The sequence below is a fragment of the Megascapheus bottae genome, chromosome 11 (assembly GCF_031878675.1).
Source record: "Megascapheus bottae isolate mThoBot1 chromosome 11, mThoBot2.hap1, whole genome shotgun sequence".
NCBI lineage: Eukaryota > Metazoa > Chordata > Mammalia > Rodentia > Geomyidae > Megascapheus > Megascapheus bottae.
The window spans coordinates 1301305-1320988 of record NC_143519.1 but is presented as its reverse complement, the minus strand read 5'-3'; the positions used below and the strand labels follow the sequence as shown (position 1 = coordinate 1320988).

Sequence of the window (19684 nt, the reverse complement as noted above, 5' to 3'; positions counted from 1 at the left end):
CCTCCCCCGGCAGCCCCTCCCGCCTCCTGTGACGTCACAGCCTCTGCAGCCCCACACGGGGCAGGACCCAGCTCACTTCCTGGCCTGATGTCACAGGCCCCTGACATTCCACGCGTCCAGGAGACCAAGGCTCCCCTCCCTCAGCTGGAGGGAGCATGGCAGCCAGCAGAGGAGCGTGGACTCTCTCCTTCCTTCTCCTGCTGTGCAGCTGGCAAGAAGCTGAGCCCCAGCCCCTCAGGATGTCAGCAGGTAGAGTACCCGGAGAGCCAGGGCCCGAGTCCACCACAGCCTCCAACTGCAGCCTTGCCCTCCGGGGCCCTCTCCACCCTCCCCCTCTCCATCCTCCCCCTCTCCCCTGGGGTCCTCTCCACCCTCCCCCTCTCCCCTGGGGTCCTCTCCACCCTCCCCCTGTCCACCCTTCCCTCTCCACCCTCCCCCTGTCCACCCTTCCCTCTCCACCCTCCCCCTCTCCACCCTTCCCTCTCCACCCTCCCCCTCTCCATCCTCCCCCTCTCCCCTGGGGTCCTCTCCACCCTCCCCCTGTCCACCCTTCCCTCTCCACCCTCCCCCTGTCCACCCTCCCCCTGTCCACCCTTCCCTCTCCACCCTCCCCCTGTCCACCCTTCCCTCTCCACCCTCCCCCTCTCCACCCTTCCCTCTCCACCCTCCCCCTCTCCATCCTCCCCCTCTCCCCTGGGGTCCTCTCCACCCTCCCCCTGTCCACCCTTCCCTCTCCACCCTCCCCCTGTCCACCCTCCCCCTGTCCACCCTCCCCCTGTCCACCCTTCCCTCTCCACCCTCCCCCGTCCACCCTTCCCTCTCCACCCTCCCCCTGTCCACCCTTCCCTCTCCACCCTCCCCCTCTCCACCCTTCCCTCTCCACCCTCCCCCTCTCCACCCTTTCCTCTCCACCCTCCCCCTGTCCACCCTCCCCCTGTCCACCCTCCCCCTGTCCACCCTTCCCTCTCCACCCTCCCCCTCTCCACCCTTCCCTCTCCACCCTCCCCCTCTCCACCCTCCCCCTCTCCATCCTCCCCCTCTCCCCTGGGGTCCTCTCCACCCTCCCCCTCTCCCCTGGGGTCCCCTCCACCCTCCCTCCCTGCCCCTCTCCATCCTCCCCCTCTCCCCTGGGGTCCTCTCCACCCTCCCCCTGTCCACCCTTCCCTCTCCACCCTCCCCCTGTCCACCCTTCCCTCTCCACCCTCCCCCTCTCCCCTGGGGTCCTCTCCACCTTCTCCCTCTCCATCCTCACCCTCTCCCCTGGGGTCCTCTCCACCCTCCCTCCCTGCCCCTCTCCATCCTCGCCCTCTCCCCTGGAGTCCCCTCCACCCTCCCTCCCTGCCCCTCTCCATCCTCCACCCTCTCCACCCTCCCCCTCTCCACCTTCCCCCTCTCCCCTGGGGTCCCCTCCACCCTCCCTCCCTGCCCCTCTCCATCCTCCCCCTCTCCCCTGGAGTCCTCTCCACCCTCCCTCCCTGCCCCTCTCCATCCTCCCCCTCTCCCCTGGGGTCCTCTCCACCCTCCCTCCCTGCCCCTCTCCATCCTCCCTCTCTCCCCTGGGGTCCTCTCCACCCTCCCTCCCTCCCTCCTCCCCCCCACCCTCCCCCTCTCCAGCCTCTGCCTCAGCCCCCCATTTAGTCCTAGGGGACCTGAAGTAAAAGGTTTTCATTTTCGAAGCCCTTTGGGATCGGTACTCCATGGGAGAGCTGCTGAAGCAAGGTCTGACCTGCCCGTGTCCATTCTTCCTGCTCCTCCCCTGCTGTGTTTACACGCCTGCACACGTGCACCAGACGGCACTTCCATGCGTGTGTCCACACCAGAGGTGTGTGTGCACGTGCACCTTCTCACCACACCACGGTGTAGCTGCAGGCACCCGGCATACAGCACACACGTGTGTGTGTGTGCACGCTCCTGCACACGTATGCGCATGTGTGTGCATGCACGTGTACAGTTTCCAGTCCTGCACGGGAAGGGTCTCGTTCTATAAACTATCCGCAATGCCACTGTCACACTGCACTGGAGCCCCCAACCCCAGGGAGAACTCTGATCAGGCGGGTCTGTGCCCGTGTCTCTGCACCCGTGTCTCTGTGCCCATGTCTCTGCGCCCGTGTCTCTGCACCCGTGTCTCTGCGCCTATGTCTCTGCGTCCGTGTCTCTGTGCCCGTGTCTCTGTACCGGTGTCTCTGCGCCTATGTCTCTGCGCCCGTGTCTCTGCACCCGTGTCTCTGTGCCCGTGTCTCTGCACCCGTGTCTCTGCGCCTATGTTTCTGCGTCCGTGTCTCTGCGCCCGTGTCTCTGTACCGGTGTCTCTGTGCCCGTGTCTCTGTGCCCATGTCTCTGCGCCCGTGTCTCTGCGCCCGTGTCTCTGTACCGGTGTCTCTGTGCCCGTGTCTCTGTGCCCATGTCTCTGCGCCCGTGTCTCTGCGCCTATGTCTCTGCGTCCGTGTCTCTGCGCCCGTGTCTCTGTACCGGTGTCTCTGCGCCCGTGTCTTTGTACGGGTGTCGTGGGCGACAAGTGGCCAAGTGTCAGGGGAGGAATTTGGCCCAGTATCTGGATGACCAGACCAAAGCTGGGCTCTTTCACAGAGGTGACTCAGGCGGAGACCTCGTGGGGAGGGCAGCGGGTGTCACGCTGTGCAGTCACCCCTCCTCACTCTGCACAACGCACAGGGCTCTCGTCCTCCGTCCCTTTCTGATGTGATGGGGGGACGGGGGCTCTCGTCCTCTGTCCCTTTCTGATGTGATGGGGCGGGTGATGGGGGACGGGGGCTCTCCTCTTCCGTCCCTTTCTGAGGAGCAGCCAGCCAGCTTCTGGCATCCTCACCCCGGTGTGACTAGAATCTTGTGAAGTGGGCATGTGGCCGCCAGAAGAGCTAACAGCAGGGGAGGGGGGAGTGGATCACCACCAGAAGAAAGGAGAGGAACGGCAGGAGATGACCACATGGCTGTCCTGGCTCCAGACCTGGCCTCCAGTGGGTCTCACCTCGCACAGAACCTCGTCCAGAGCCAGCAGGCGCCAGCTTGGCGGACAGCGGCCCAGGGGGAACCTGGGGTCTCCTGAAGAGGAAGAATATGGAGGTGACCAACACTTTCCAGAGAGCAGCAAACAAACACGGGACAAAAGAATGTCCATCTCCAACAGTCCCCGCACCATGAACCTGGTGAGAACCCATCAGACGGCAACCACCGAGGAAGAGCAGCGCACTGAGCAGAGTGAGCCCTGGGCATCCAGAGGACACGGAGGACAGGACAGGAGCCCTGGGCGTCCAGAGGACACGGAGGACAGGACAGGAGCCCTGGACGTCCAGAGGACACGGAGGACAGGACAGGAGCCCTGGGCGTCCAGAGGACACGGGGGACAGGACAGGAGCCCTGGGCGTCCAGAGGACACGGAGGACAGGACAGGAGCCCTGGACGTCCAGAGGACACGGAGGACAGGACAGGAGCCCTGGACGTCCAGAGGACACGGAGGACAGGACAGGAGCCCTGGGCGTCCAGAGGACACGGAGGACAGGACAGGAGCCCTGGACGTCCAGAGGACACGGAGGACAGGACAGGAGCCCTGGACGTCCAGAGGACACGGAGGACAGGACAGGAGCCCTGGACGTCCAGAGGACACGGAGGACAGGACAGGAGCCCTGGACGTCCAGAGGACACGGAGGACAGGACAGGAGCCCTGGACGTCCAGAGGACACGGAGGACAGGACAGGAGCCCTGGACGTCCAGAGGACACGGAGGACAGGACAGGAGCCCTGGACGTCCAGAGGACACGGAGGACAGGACAGGAGCCCTGGACGTCCAGAGGACACGGAGGACAGGACAGGAGCCCTGGACGTCCAGAGGGGATGGAGGACAGGACAGGAGCCCTGGACATCCAGAGGACACGGAGGACAGGACAGGAGCCCCGGGCGTCCATTCGGATGTGCCTGTGACAGCACACCCATCTGGTGAAGGCCCGGTTGGCTTCCTGTCCCTCAGGAGACGCCCCATCTTCCCGGCTCTGGAACCTCACTGGGAGCTTGAGGTCAAAAGGGCTTTGTTTAGAATCTGGTTCAGAGAAATTGTCAAAAAGTGTCCGAAGCGTTGCATTCTTGATTAAATAAGGTGACAGCTCTTGGTTATCTATGACAATAAAGGTAGTCACAGCAGTAACTGGTTCTTGAGAAACAGGAAGGGAGGGAAAGAAGGAAAGGAAGGAGAAAGAAAACCTGTAGCTCTCCCAACACTGCCCGTACTTTCTTAAATAATAAAAACGTGACAAAGACAACAGCAGCCGCACAAGTGACTGTCAGAACAGGAGGTGCTCTGGAGAGCCCGCTGGCCGCGGGGCGGAGCCCCTCTGCCTCCCCCAGGGTCCACTGGCCCAGGCAGGTTTTCGGGAGACAGGAAGCTGCTCCTCTCGGACCCTTCAAAGCTCGCGGCTTGGCTTTTGCTCTTTATCTTGCTCCTCTTCACAACGGAACCTCTCTCCTGGTCATCTGAGCACCTGCACGTCTCCCACACAGCTTCCTCTCACACAGCCCCTGGCACAGTTCGTTTGCCGACTCGTTTCCTCATTTCTCTTGGTAGTTTTGGTTACATCTTCATCGGCTTTAACTGAAACAAGAAAAGACAGTGACAGATGATGACATATATCTTCATTGGTGTCAAATGCACGGACTGGACACGTCATTTTCCACTTTTCGTTGGGCTGTCCTGGGGCTGGACCCAGGCCTTCTGCCACGACGCAACACCCCGCCAGCTTCCCGCACCTCCAGGCCTTCCGCTCTGCTGATTTTGCCAAGGCCAGCTGGGACCAGAGGAAGAGGGGCTATGAGGAGCAGGGGCGTCCAGCCCTGGACTCAAAGAGCGAACCCCAAACCAGGAGCAAGAACAGAGGTCTTCCCCAGAGGCCAGGGACAGCCACTGGCCTCCGCCAACCGAATCAGGACTTGGCTCTGGAGCTCCAGCACTGTCCCGAGTCCCAGATCCCCAGGGAAGGCAGCCGTGAATGCAGACTGGCCCAGAGGGGCCCCGGGGGGGACGTATCCATCCGTGGTGGCACCACGTCTACTGGAGAGTTGTGCAGAGCTGGGTAAAGACACTGGCAAGGCTTCTGGGGAGCGAGCCCTGTTAGAAGGGAGCTCAGCGGAACGCGGCAGGCTGGAGGGGCTCTGGCACAGCTGGGAGGCTCTGCAAACAGGAGCCCCAGCGGGAGACCCACAGATGAGGAGGCTGGCCTAGGAGGCAGGCAGGCAGGCATCATGGGTAGGGGAGAAGTTCGGTCTAAAATCTGAGGTAACCAGGTCCACAATGGGGGGTCCTGCAGGAGCCCCCTGGAAAGCGAGCTCCAGAGAGCATGGCTGCACAGGCCACCCAGAGTCACTGCCATGCCATCCACGCTGACCCATTCCCCACTGGGCCGGGAGTGTGGCCTAGTGGTGGAGTGCTCGCCTAGCATGCACAAAGCCCTGGGTTCGATGCCTCGGTACCACATACACAGAAAAAGCCAGAAGTGGAGCTGTGGCTCAAGTGGCAGAATGCCAGCTATGAATAGGAAGTGTCCAAGGACAGAGCCCAGGCCCTGAATTCAAACCCCAGGACTGGCCAAAAAAAAAAAATACACTTTAAAAGTTCCCCACTGAGTGTGCATGTGGTGTGTGTGTGTGTGTATGTGTGCGCATGTGTATGTGTATGTGTGTATGCATGTGTGTATACGTGTATGTATGCATATGTGTGCATGTGTATGTGCGTGTGCGCATGTGTGTGCGCGTGTGTATGCACGTGTATGTGTGCGTGCATGTGCGTGTATGCATGCGTGTGCATGCGTGAGCGTGTGCGTGTGCGTGTGCACAGCAGTACTGTGGCTTCAGCTCAGGCTGGGCCCTGCCCCTGAGTTTTCTCACTCAAGGCTGGCGCTCTACCACCTGAGCTTAAGTTCTACTTCTGGCTTTTTGGTAATTAATTGGAGTTCCAGGGAGTTTCCTGCCCAGACTGACTTTAAACCGAGACCCTCAGATCTCAGTCTCCTGAGTAGCTAGAATGAGGAGCACGAGGGCCGGGCACCGGGCTGGACACCCTCTCGCTGGGAGGGCCTCCTTGGGCTCTCTCCATCCTTTGTTCCCACACAGCGTGTGAGGAACTAGACGGCGGCACTGCTGACATGAGAAGACCTAGAAGCAATGGATCCTGCCCCCGTCCTGCAGGGAGCAGGGGCTCCCTCCACTTCAGCTTCCCGCAGAGGTACCAGAAGAGTCGGACCAGGTCCCCAGTCCAAGGACAGGGGTGGGCAAGTGGGTTCTGAGGACCCTCCTAGAGCTGGGCATACCACAGCCCCAGACACAACCGACCTGGCACTTTCAGGGAGGGCAGGAGGCCCCCACGGCCCAGAAATAACTAGTGAGGCTCCAGTATCCTGACTGGAGGAGCTCAGCTCCCCGTGCTTATGCTCTCGAGGCTGGGGGCGTCCAGAGCAGGCGCAGGGTCAGAACCCCACCAATGGCACCACCACCTGCCTTCCTGTGTGCAGATGCCAGCGCCTTGCTCCTGGCTGGACCCAGGAACTCTTCAGCATGTGAACGGGCTCACGGGATGTGGCCAGCAGCCAGTCACCTCCCAGGACAGGGGAATGCCTTCCCAGCTTGAGCAGCCAGCCACGGGGAAGTTTCCACCAGCTCCGAGGGTGCCGCGTGTCGCTCACCCCACTCTGGGGTCTCCCACCTGCTGGCAGGTGCGCTGTGCGGGCTGCAGTGTTGTCCCTCACATGGAGGCGCTGGTCACGAGAGGAAGGGCAGCCGTCGCCATGGCCCTGGGGATGAAGGAAGGCTGTCCAGGGGGACTTAGCCCTCGACAGTGAACTGCACGCGGGCAGAAGGTGAGGAGGCAGACATGGACGAGAGCGCTGGGGTGTCCAGGCCACAGGCCACGCGCCATCCGCAAACTGCGACTGTCAGGAGGAGGTGACCAGAAAGCCACCGTGAAGAGGCTGCGTTGACAATGCGCACGGCCTGCGGCACGGGTGCTGTGAGCATAGAGACTCCCTGCCCAGGTTTTCGGCTGACTTGCACAACGCTTCCATTGTAATTACGGGACACACACAAATGAAAAGAATATTTTTAACAAGCGCTTGCATGGCACAGCTGTACCCATTCTTAACGATCCATTAATGTCGCTTCCAAAGAGAACTGTACTTTTGTTTGTTTCCTTTACCGAAGGTCAGCATACTGGAAGCAATTGTCATCACCACCCAGACCTTGTTCCATATTTCCTGCATTGTCTGAGCATGTGTGCAGATGAGCGCATTGGTATGCAGATTGTCCGTCATTAAGACCACTTGGGAATCAGCTGTGGCACTGGTTTGGGTAGGAACTTCAATTCTCGCAGACAGGCTCTGCGTGTTCAGCAGGGGAAGGGGCGGCGGGCCCGCCCAGTGGTCCTTCCCGGGTGACCAGGACCTGAGCCCTGGACGAAGAGACGGAGGCCGAACTGTGCCATGACCCACAGAGGCCACAACCTCCGATAACGAAAAGCCACGGTGTCAGAAGGGGAGTCTTGGAGGGAATGCCGAGCAGGACTGGCGCTTGGAGTCACCTGCTCCTGGCTGCTCGGCGGGGCGCTTCCTGTCCACCAGGGAGGGGAGGTCAGATGGCTCTGGACCCTTCTGCTCGCCCAGGAGACTCCGCTTCTTGGCTGCAGATGGCACAACCGGGAAGTGCCTGCTCACGGAAGCGGCAGGAGGAGGAAGGGGTTGGCTTCTGAGTTCTCTGCCCCCCAGTACCCACCGCAGCGTGAGTCGGCGCCAGCCAACAGGCAGTTCAAGCAGCCAAGAACAAGAGGGGAATACTGATGAGGCGCTTAGAGAAAATGAACACGATTGGCTGGCAAGAGCCGTAGGCAGAGGCTGAGCACAGAGTTCCTGTTTCTGTTGGGCCGGGCTTTGGGTGGCTCAGGGTGGACCCCAAAGTGTGATGGTGGCCGCCCACAGCTCTCAAAGGAGACAAACGTACTTACTCACAAAGGAAACGTGCCCCCCTTCCTCTGCTCCACCAACCCGCCCAGCAGCCCAGTCATCCTTGGACCAAGCTGTTTTCTCACCATCTGGGGGTGATGCCGGGCTAGGAGGCAGGTCCCACCCAGGGCAAGTCCTGTCCTGGGACACAGGAAAAACCCCATCCCAGAGGCATTCTGGGTGGGGGGAGGGGGCTCCGGACGCTCCAGGGTGGGGATCCAGATTTCCTCGGCTCATGAGATCAGGACGCAGGTGCAGTAGCAGAGCCACCAAGAGCAGGCAGAGGCCGAGGGCCATTTATTAGCGAAGCGGAAACCTGCCTGGAGATGTGGGTGGAGGCCGCCTGCCCTGAACTTGAACGTGCTGGAGTCTGGGCGTCTCTCCTCCACTAGGATGGCTAAATGGCTTGTCTTCCCTCCCCCAAGGGAGGTGTGGGAAGCCACAGGCACCTGAGCCCTCGGAATGGTGACCGTGATTTCCACAGGAGAAAACCCAGGCCTTTCTTTAAGCACGATTGTTCAGAGGGGTTTCGGTGTGCTACTTCCGCAGAGGCGTGCGGTGGATGTACTTGGACGGAGATCACCCCAATATTCTCTCTCTCCCCACTCTCCTCCAATTAGCAGCCCTGGAGACTGAACCAAGACCTCAGGCTTGCCAGGCAGGCACCCTGCCCCTTGTGCCACACTCTGGCCCCCCTCACCTTCAGCACAGTTGAGGGAGTCTCCCTCTGCAGCCAGCCAGCCTGGGCTGCGAGCCTCCTGCTTTTGTTTACCCACTGGTTGAATTTCAACGCTTTTATACCCAGGCCTTGTTCTCTGCCTCACAAGTAGCTGAGACTTCAGGCTTGAGCCGCTGCCCCTGGCTTACTACAGTGTGGTGTTTACTGGGTCTCATTGTGCCACCTTCCCACACATACACATAAACACACATACAATGTACCCCAGCCGTGTTGTCCCCACCCTCCCTCCCCCTCCTACTGGTTCTACACCACTGCCCCACAACCCCTTAGCCCCTGTCCCGCTGTTCTAGCCATGACTTTCCTGAGCTCAGGTCTAGACTCTGCACATGGGTGAACGCATTCACTTATTTTGCCTTGTGAATTCGGCTTATCTCCTTTACCACGCTCATCTCCCTTCCATGTTCGTACAGGTGACATAATTTCATTCTTTATGGCTGAATAAGGCTCCACTCTGCACATACACTACATTTTGTTTGTCCATTCATCAGCGGATAGGTACAGACAGAATCTACTGCTTGGCTGACACCCACACAGGTGGGCCCACAGTGAGACTCTGTGTTGACACACATTCCCAGGACCAGAGCTGTACACCAGGCTGGCATCGCCGATCTGGTGGTAGTTCTGTGGCCCTGGTGTGGCATTCCTCCGTGGCTGCCACCCTGCCACCCCGAGCGTGTTCGCACCTCCACAGCCTGCCCCCTGCTTCCTGGCATGGTTGAAGTTTGCCGTCTTGGTGGAGCCGTTCTGGCTGGGGAGGGACTCCGGGGCTGGCCTCATTGCATGTCCTCCATGGCTAGTGAGGCTGAACTTTCCTCCTGTACTGACGGCAGGGCGTGGCCTCACCCCGCCTCCAAAGCACGGCCCATCTGCGAGTTAGCACTCTGCCTCTTCAGACATGCCTCATCTGGGACAAGCCCTTGCTCCTGCAGAGGTTTCCTTAGCTACCCGGCCCACAGAACCTGCAGCTGTCCCTCGGGCTCTGCTTCTGCAGCGCCGGCTCACTGGGGCCTCCACAGAAACTCTCCACAGGCAAGCCGAGGGACGCGTGATCACAGCTCCACTACAGGAGTCCACGCTCCCCTCCAGACCAGACACAGAGGTCAGCCAGCCCTGCACATCAAGGCCTGCCCCGAGGTCTGGTCACCACACTCCCGTAGCCAGCCCTACCTGGTCTCCGAGTGAGGGGCAGACACTGTGGGTGGCGCCCTTAGCAGCCTCAGCCAGAGAGGTGAACAGCCAGAGCCTCTGCAGCTGAGTCAAGCTCCCCACCACAACAGGCTCAGAATCTCACGATCAGAACAGGAATCTGCCAAGGACTCGCCATTGGAAGGGAAGTCTGCCGACCACGGTCTCTGTGGCACTCAGGAGCGCATTAGAGACAGCCTGACAATAACAACTCAGAAAAAGCCGGAAGAGTGCTGTGGCTCAAGTGGTAGAGCGCTAGCCTTTACCACCATCACTCATGGACAGTGCCCAGGCTCTGAGTTCAAGCCCCAGCACCAATATAAAGAGAGAGAAATAGAGAGAGAGAGAGAGAGAGAGAGAGAGGGGGGGGAGGGGGGGAGGGAGAGGGAGGGACAGAGGGAGAGACTAAGTTTAATACTATACATTATGCAATTAATATACAATTATTAATGAGACACTGAGTCTTCAAAGTCCAGAGTTGGTCTATGTCCACGCAGACTGCACACTCCTGAACTGGCAGCGATTCCCAGGCTGTGAGCTGGGCTGTCACCATGTCACCACTCCGTGCTGGTGCTGGTAGATTTACACAAGGCCAGCCCAAGGTCAGAGTGGGAAGAAAGCTGCCCAAGGTCACAATCCAGTAGAAAAAGAAAAGGAATGAGGATCCAGGACTGGAGGCCACAAAGTCCTCCGCCAGAAATTCTGCCGCAGAGGTCTCCAGGACAGGAAGACACGCAGCTCACGGGTGTCACTCAGGAAGAAATGCATTTGCAGAGACGGAGCAGCACAACAGCGGGGCACGTGGGGGTCCAGACGAGGTCTGGGGCTCAGGCTCAGCGTTCTGACCCCACAGGTGCCCGTCACTGTCACGAAGTACCCTGTGACACTTGATGGAAGAATGTGCAGCTCAAAGCTCTCAATTAGGGGCCAAAAGAAAGAGAAAAGCCAGAGTCCCAGAACCCCCTCACGGACGGACGCAGGTTCCACAGACCTAGAGACTTCCTGCTAGGCCCCACCCCTTAAAGGCTCCCACACTTGCAGTAACCCCACCCGAGGACCAAGCCCCCCGTGGTAACACAAGGGCCTTGGAGACGTCAGCAGGTAGCCGTGCCCAGGAATGTCCCGGGGGTCTAGGAGCCGGCGTCTGCCCTCTCCAATGAGGCTCTCTCTGGAGTCAGGCTCGGGTCCTACGCGTTCAGCTTTCTCTCCTCCTGCTCACAGCCTGAGGTTCAGACTACACACGTGGCATCAACCCCACATGTCAGTCCTGTCTCTAACATGTCCTTGTCTGTTTTTCCCCAGATGAGATTCTAGTCCAAGAGCTTTTGGACCCAAACAAATCCGTATTTGAGACAGAGAGTACAGCATCGACATTATCAACAAAGCAATTAAAGGAAGAAAGCAAGTATATCCTTTTTTATACCCTCTGCTCACGCCTTTACGCCTTGCTTTGTTTTCAGTTAGGTCCGGAGCTTTTACACTGCTCGGCGAGCCCTCTGCACCAGTTCTCCTGCCCAGCAGAAGCAGCCGTGGCCGAGGCGGGTGGAGGTGTGAAAGAAGCCACCCCCAGGCCACCGGCAGGTCCTCTGGAGACTGAGGAAGTCATTCCTCGGGGCAGGGGTGGCGTCCCTTCCCTTTGGGATGATCTCTGAGTGTGCACTGCTGTATGGTCTTCTCGCCATGCAAATGCGGCTGAGCGGTGGCCGGAACGTGAGGCGCCCGGGAAGGTCTTGGAATGGGCCACCGTGGGGTAGATGAGCAGACCCCGGCCCGCGTTCACGGGCAGCAGCTTCTGAAAGGGCAGGGCAGGTCTGTTACCTAATGGGGCAGGCGGTAAACCAGCCAGGCATGGTGGCTCACACCTGTAATCCTAGCTACTCTGCCGTTCAGAGCCAGCCCGGGCGGGAAAGTCCATGAGCCTTTTAACTCTAACTAATCACACTGGGGCTCAAATGGTAAAGTACTCGCCTTGAGCAAAAGGAGCTTAAGGACAGCCAGGCCCAGAGTTCAAGGCCCAGGACTGGCCAAAAAAAAAAGAGAGATAAACCAAGGTTGAGCACATGATTGCCCCAGGCCACAAAGTGCGCAGAAATAAGGAAGTGCAGCTTTCTATTGTCAAAACTGTGCACTGGGAGTGAAATAGTACACAAGGGTCAGAGAGGACAGAAGGACAGCCGTGGCTGCGGAGATGGGTGTATCAGAATGCTGGAACACTCCGTGAACACGCAGCCGGCAGTGGGGCCAGCATCTGCTTGGAGTTTGTGTTCAGATAGGAACATTCATTTCTGGACTTTGTTCACCTGACACCTGCTACAATTCCAAACCAATGTTTTAAAATAAACCATGCATCACAAATGTTCACAAGAGTGTAACCAAGACAACTTTCCCCCATTCTTTTCCATGTTCAAAGATTCCGGCATTGATGATAATTATCAAGGTGACGGTGCTGAGAATTACCACGAATTACTAGAAAGTTCAGAACTCTCTTCTGGCAGCGAGGAAAGAAATTATAATACTGGTGAATATGACCCACCAATCCCCCGCCGGATTCAGAAGGTGCCTGGGGAGACTGAGTCAGAGAGGTGCAGGCGGGTCCTGGTCGTCAGCGAAGGGGGGAGCTGGGGATTATGGCAGCCCTACCATGTTAGGCTCCAGCCCTTACATGAGCCCTTGGAGCATTCAGCAGGAAGAGGCCGTGGACAGGCAGATGCCACGAGGAAAAGGAAGGGGCTGCCACACCCTTCCTCTTGGATGCACACCTGTCATCTCTCCTTCCTGTGGTGAGGTGGCAGAGAGCCAGAGCAGCCCCAGGGGACCCCAGGAACCAAAAAGCTTCCCTCTGGGAACAGCCGTGGGCAAAGGCTCAGAAAGGACATGGGACTCCAGGGATGGGAGCTGCCGTAGGAGGAGCAGAGTCTGAGGCTGGCCCAGGGAAGAAAAGAACTGACCATACCCAAAACAGGGGAAAGCAAAGGGTCTGGGGCCGGGTTCACCTCTTACCCTTCCTCGTCACTTATTCAATCACTGTTAGCATTGCAGAGACTAGAGAGCACCGCAGGCTGCCGGCCAGGTTGCGGGCACTTGGCCGCTTTCCATCTCTCCAAGCCCTTCCTCTGTGTGCCCACAAGACGCTGGAGGCTCCGCTGCTGCCTCCCTGCCCGAGGCCCTGCTTCCAGAGACCAAGAACTGGGTGGGAGGTTAAGTTCAGGGGTTGCCACCTCCCAGGGACACGCCAGGAAGCACGTGGCCCCGCAGGCCCCGACCAATGGTGTCTCTTCCTCTCCCCCTCTTCCACGGTTTGGGCGGCCACACGTCTCTGTCGACCCAGACCCTGCAATCACAGGATAGGCCACACTGTGTGGCCAGATACACGGGGAAAATTCTTAGGCGGTGAGGCTCAGCCAAAAGAGGAGTGAATGGGAGAATGAGTAGTTTTAAAAGTTGCACAATGCTTGGCAGATAAAACGTAAAAGTGATAGTGGTCTTGAGACGCTCATTTTAAATGAGCATTCCAAACGTACTAAATCCCCTCCCTTTTCCCATATTCTTCCGTAAAGAAGAGGTCACCACCGAGACGCTTCACGTCCAGGGCTCTGAGAACTTCCACGAGCCTCACTTCTCCTCAGGAGGTGAGGACGGGGGAGAGGGGACTGGGCAGTGTGCCTGGCCTCAGGCTTGGCAATTCTCTACTTAACTGTGGGCTTCAGCCTCTCAAATTCAAGGACCATCTTTGCATCCTCCTTGTAAATGTGATCGGGCAAATTTCTCATTTCAAATTTCTTGTGTCAAGTTTGGGTCTCTTTTTTTTTTTTTTTTTTTTTTTTTGCCAGTCCTGGGCTTGAGCTCAGGGCCTGAGCACTGTCCTTGGGTTTTCTCAAGGCTAGAGCTCTACCACTTGAGCCTCAGCACCACTTCCAGCTTTTTTCTATGTATGTGGTACCGAGGAATCGAACCTGGGTCTTCATGTATGCTATGCAAGCACTCTACCACTAGGCCAAACTCCCAGCCCAAGTTTGGGTCTTTTATCCTCGGTTTCTAAGAGATTTGGTTGCTGTTGCTTATTTTATTTTTAGCTTTGGGGGTTTATTTTACCAGTCCTGGGGTCTTAACTCAGGGCCTGGGGGCTGCACCTGAGAAATTTTGCCCAAGGCCAGTGCTCTGCCACTTGAGCCACAGCTCCACTTGTGGCTTTCTGGGGTCGATAACGATTGGAAGTGAGAGTCCGCAGACTTTCTGCAGGCTTGTCTTCAAACCACGATCCTCTGCTCTCAGCCTCCGGAGCAGCTAGGATGACAGGTATGAGCTACTGGCCCCTGGCAAGGACTTTGTGTTTAAGAATATTAGAACTATAACTTAGACAAAGGCCTGAGACACATGTGACATTTTTTTAATCAATTGACTTCATGTAACTCACGGTTCTTTTCTTTTCATGAAAAACTTACACATTTTTGTAGACAAAATTACCAACCTCTTATTGCCTTTCACCTTTTAACCACAGCTAGAACACTTTCCACTCCACTGAAACTCAAGCAAAGCTGACGTTTCCTGGCTCTTTTGTGTTTCACGTGGCACAGGCTCATGAGGTGTCTGAAGCTGTCCACTCTGTCCTGGCCTGGCCACACCTCACCCCAGGACCCTGCACAGTGGCTTTGCCTCACTCTGGCCTCAGCTACAATGGAGGAGTCAAGAGTTGCATTCACAGTGATTAATTAATCTAGGTCTTATACTGATGAGCTATAGATATTCCTACCCATCGGTTAATCTGAACTATCTGGCAAAATCTCCTAGGGAATTTCTTCTACAAATGCTAAGCATGTGGGAACCTTTAGCACACAATGGTGGTAAGATGAGGGGTGCGGGGCAGGAGACAATGACAGCTCCAGAACAAGTGGGGAAGGAGGCTGTACTCACTACAAAGCCTTAAAAAAATAAGGCAGTGATTATTCACACTATAAATTTTATACCTCAACATTATTTAATTTCTTTTAAAGCCAAAGCTGTTAGGCAAGTGGTATATGTTAGTAATGACAGCGGCTTGCGGAGTGGAGACTGGAGAATCCCAGTTCAAGACCTGCCTGGGCGAAATCAGTGAGATTGACTCCAAATCTAACTGTGCACGGCAGCTCACACCTGGTCCAGCCTGTCAGCAGAGCAGGGAGACTGTGGTCAGAGGCTGGCCCAGTGAAAGTTAGTGTAAGACCTCATTCTTCTGAAAACATGGTAGAGCACTGTCTGGACCCTAAGTGCACAAACCCAGTACTACAAAAAATAAAACAGCTAGAAAAGTAGAAACAAAGCAGGCTGAAGGATGGTGCTTCTGCAGCCTCCTTCCCTTCCTGGTTGCCTTCTCATTCCCCGTTCATTCCCTCAGCTCCTCATCTGTCACCCAGACTGGCTGGGTGCCGGGTATACCTGGGGATCCTGGATGTGGCTACTGCCTGGAGACGGTGCTCTTACCCAGGGACTCTGCTCTCACAGTCAGTCAGCCCAGACTCTGGCTGCTGGCTTGCCTCAGGGATGGATCACCTGTTTAGCAGGCCTGCAGCCCTAAGTTCAAAGGCTCTGTGAAAACGAAGACATCCACAGGACAGATTCAGATTTATGCCGAGTTGTAGTTTTCTAATGATATTAATGTTTAGGATCTGCCGGGAGCCTAACAGGTGTGGGGCAGGTCCCCTGCTCCCTAGAAATCTGAGATCTGGGAGGTTATTACCCACCTGTCTGGGACACATGAACATAGCAACCTGCCAGCACGCAAGGGCTCACAGGAAACTGGGGAGAGGAAGGCCCAAGGCCCAGAACTATGCCAGGAGAGTACGGGAGGCCCAGGCCACCTCACCCGTCCTGGTCCAGACGCCCTGTCTGCACCTGGTCCTCAGCAGCCGGAACCTGCAGGAAGGAGGGGCTGGCCAGGTAGAGCACGCCAGGAAGCCACAGGGACAGCGGTCAGGGAGCAGGAGTGTGTGACACCCAGGCATCTCCCAGCAGCTTGGCTGAACCCTGAGAATAAGCATGCTTCAGAGAGCACCGCCTCCCTGCCTGGGACACAGCAGGGGGCATGGCGGGAGTCGAGGCTGATGGCTGGCTCACTCATGGGTATTAAATCACGCCTCGACATCACAGTGCCTGTTTTTCCTCCACAGAAAGAAAGAATCCAAAAAATGATCGATACGGCAGATTATCGATCCTGGACAAAATCCTTCAAAACATAGGACGATCCTCAGGTAAGCTGGAGCTCGCAGGCGGTGGCTGAGGCCGGGAGGCCCGCCAGGCGCCATGGCGGTCCTGCCCATCCCCGGGCTGATGAGGCTCGGGGTCCTGCTGAAGAGCACGCTGGGGACTCCCCAGCCCTGTGCCCGGCTGCCTGTGCATCTGAAATATGGCCACCACGGGGCCGCCCCTCACCTGGCTGTGTCCCTCACTCTCCACACACACCAACAGCAGCTCACCCCCTCCCCTCCCAAGTAGCCCACAGCATCTCACTGAGCTGCCGCAGCCCCTGTGGCTCCACTCAGACCCATGAGCCCCCCCAGATCTGAGGGAGGAAGCAGCTAAAAGGAGAGGGCCACCCAGAAAGGCCTGCAAGGGAGTGGCTGGGCGTCACCGGCAATCCTCCTGTCTGTGCTGGCTCTGCCGATCCCATGATGGCTCCCGTGCCCAGCCACAGCACCCCACATATCTCACTGTCTCCCTCATTTTCAGTCCCTTGTGACCCCACCCCCTCCCACGCTGTGCCAGGCCGGCCTCTTCTCTGGGTTTCGGGAGTTTTCAGGACCCTGAGAGGCAGTATCTAGCACCTCAGACCACCGCCACACACCTCCTGCTCTCTTTCCAGCCACACAGACTGACACAACACTCTCTCTCACAGAGCCCCAAAAGGCCGACTCAACTGCAGGAAGTGGGGCTGGGGCTAAGAGCACAGGCTCTGGAGTAGGTGCGACCTGAGTTCAGATCCCACGTGGGCCTGTGCAAGGGCCTGGGAGCCACCTGTGACCACACCCAGGTCCTGAGCCTGAGCGTCTGGATCCCCAGGGGGCGTCCTAGCCCCATGCTGGGCACTGAGAGATGGTGTAAGCAGAGTCGGGTACACGAGAGGGTCTCAAAGCTCACCTGCCAGACCTGGGGGAGGCCACATCTGGTATAGCAGATGGTGGGGGTGTCACGGTGTCTGAGGACCCTGTGCACAAGTGGCACAGTCCAACAGGTTAAGTCCAGGGGCCTGCCTCCCTCACGGCTGCCCTTTTCTGTACCAGCATCCCCGGGCTCTTTGGGTCTTGGAATCAAGGTTCCCCAGCATGGTGCCTGGCTTCTCCTTTCTGGGCAGATTTTGGAGGGCTTGTGTGTTTGCTTTTTCAAGTACTGTGCTGGCTCGGGGTGACACACACTGCTGCCTGTAGCATAGCAGGCGCTCTACTGCTTAGCCTATGCTACCAGCACCTGCGTTACAGGGCTAGTTTTCCAGGTAGGGTGCTAGCCAGCCTGGCCAGCTGCCCCTCTGCCTGTGCTTCCCTGTCACTGTGGCAGGCAGGTCCACAGCACCCTGCAGTCACTCACCCTGCCAGGGCTTCCAACCAAAATCCTCTGACTTCTGCCTCCCAAGGAGTTAAAGGGTTGGTTTTTTTCTTTTTTGGTCAGTCATGAGGCTTGAACTCTGGGCCTGGGCGCTGGTTTTCTGGGGTTAACTGGAGAGAAGAGTCTCACGGACTTTAGTGCCCAGGCTGGCTTTGAACCCCGCTTCTCCGATCTCAGCCTCATCTTATCCTGAGTGGCTAGGATGACAGGCGTGAGTCAGCTCACCCAGCTTGTTATTTATTTCTAATAAATGCCTGGGTCATGAGGAGGCTCAGAAGATTAGGTGACCAGCCAGGTGCAGCGCTGTGGCCATCCTCACCCCGCGCCACCCCACCAGCCTTTCCTCCAGCTGTGTAGCATCTGAGCCCAGTGATGCAGCCCCCCATTCCCCCCCGCAGTGCACCAGTCAGGCCTTCCTCTGGAGCAGAGGTGAGGGGCAGCAGGCTGTGAGGCGGCGCTGTTCACTGTGCACGCCCCGTGCCTCTGGCATGCCCGGTGAGAGGCTATCACGGGGCTGCAGACACAGAACCCCAGAAAGACAAGTGGGTGTCGGCGGTTCTCAGCAAAATGCACTGTCCCCCAACAGGAAGTGTCTTCCGGTGACGGGAAGAGGACTGGGCTGGAAGAGGGCCTCACGCAGGCAGGGACCTGAGCGATGCCAGCAGCTGGAGGACCTCCATGCCCACCCCCTTAGGAAGAGCACACATGTACAGACGCATCATTAGCACCATAAAGGCACACGTCTTACCATGGGGTCGTGTGGAGGGTCTGCTAAGGTGCGGGGAGAGGGAGGCTCTGCCACCCTCAGCCCGCTACAACTTCAACTCCAGCACCCTGGAGTCCAGGCAGACGCTGGGGCTGCCATCTGTCACACACAGAGTGGGGCAAAACGCCCCTGCTTCCTCTGCTCCCAGTCACGGCAGACACTCAGACTACGGACCGCAGCCTGTCCAGTTGGAGCCCCGGGGCTGCCCTGGGGTTCAGTTCTCAACCACTGTCCTGCCCTGCCTCCCCATGGCCAGCTGGAGAGTTACAGCCACCTCGCAGGAGTTCGCATCTGACAGAAGCCACAAGAGGGCACTGCCCGTAAACTCAAGCCCGTCCACGGCCTGACCCAGCCCTCTGTCCCCACAAGCCCGTCCACAGCCTGACCCAGCCCGCTGTCCCCACAGAAGGGCACTGCCCATAAACGCAAGCCCGTCCACAGCCTGACCCAGCCCTCTGTCCCCACAGAAGGGCACTGCCCGTAAACTCAAGCCCGTCCACGGCCTGACCCAGCCCGCTGTCCCCACAGAAGGGCACTGCCCATAAACTCAAGCCCATCCATGGCCTGACCCAGCCCTCTGTCCCCACAAGAGGGCACTGCCCGTAAACTCAAGCCCGTCCACGGCCTGACCCAGCCCGCTGTCCCCACAAGAGGGCACTGCCCGTAAACTCAAGCCCGTCCACGGCCTGACCCAGCCCTCTGTCTCCACAAGCCCGTCCACAGCCTGACCCAGCCCACTGTCCCCACAGAAGGGCACTGCCCGTAAACTCAAGCCCGTCCACGGCCTGACCCAGCTCTCTGTCCCCACAAGAGGGCACTGCCTGTAAACTCAAGCCCATCCTCAGCCTGACCCAGCCCTCTGTCCCAAGGCTCCCAGCTCTGTTATGCCCTGCTTGAGGAATCATGAGAATCACACAGGATCTGCAGGCTCCCCCGAGCCCAGCACAGGCACTTGAGGCCATAAGGAGAGGACCCAGATGACCACAGGACACCCTGAGGACTGGGGAGGAGAGGACACAGATGACCACAGGACACCCCGAGGACTGGGGGAGGAGAGGACACAGACGACCGCAGGACACCCCGAGGACTGGGCAGGCAGGGATCCCCTAACACAGGCCTCATGGTTACCAAGAGAAATGGCCCTGCTTGGAAGGGACCAAGTGCACACAGCTGCCTAGACGTGCTCTCTGAGCAGGGGACCCCCTAACACAACCCACAGACCCCGGACCACAGAACAAGGGCCACAGCTCGTGTTTGTTGTCCCAACCACGGCCTTTGGGCATAACAGACAAGGGCCTGGGCAGGCGCCTGAGGCCGATGGCCCCAAACACAAAGGCCGCCCCCCTGAATACACACCACCACCACCTCTGGACACAGCTGACCACTGCAACCAGTTCACACCACGCCCTCACACCTCTGCTCTGGTTCATACTGA

The 19684-nt window shown here is 58.2% G+C and overlaps 1 protein-coding gene across 3 annotated transcripts; it reads left to right on the top strand.

Annotated features, from left to right (window-relative positions):
* The first annotated feature begins 83 nt into the window (after positions 1-83).
* Positions 84-18236, top strand: Spaca7 (sperm acrosome associated 7). 3 transcript variants are annotated; one of them, XM_090341672.1, is made up of 6 exons: positions 89-249; positions 11214-11312; positions 12322-12429; positions 13472-13540; positions 16055-16135; positions 18070-18236. In XM_090341672.1, the coding sequence occupies exons 1-6, from the start codon at positions 156-158 to the stop codon at positions 18084-18086; spliced, it is 468 nt and encodes a 155-aa protein (XP_090197798.1). In that variant the 5' UTR covers positions 89-155; the 3' UTR covers positions 18087-18236. The 3 variants fall into 3 exon arrangements, with proteins under 3 accessions (XP_090197799.1, XP_090197798.1, XP_090197797.1); XM_090341671.1 differs by having other exon boundaries at positions 92-249; positions 13469-13540; XM_090341673.1 differs by lacking the exon at positions 12322-12429 and having other exon boundaries at positions 84-249; positions 13469-13540.
* Positions 18237-19684: the final 1448 nt, after the last annotated feature.

What these genes read in the sequence shown, in the direction of transcription:
- Spaca7 (XM_090341671.1), top strand. Translation starts at nt 156, where the DNA reads ATGGCAGCCAGCAGAGGAGCGTGGACTCTCTCCTTCCTTCTCCTGCTG. An exon ending in GGAAAGAAATTATAATACTG is followed by an intron (nt 12,430 to 13,468) that starts GTGAATATGACC and finishes TCTTCCGTAAAG; the next exon opens with AAGAGGTCACCACCGAGACG. An exon ending in GCCTCACTTCTCCTCAGGAG is followed by an intron (nt 13,541 to 16,054) that starts GTGAGGACGGGG and finishes TTTCCTCCACAG; the next exon opens with AAAGAAAGAATCCAAAAAAT.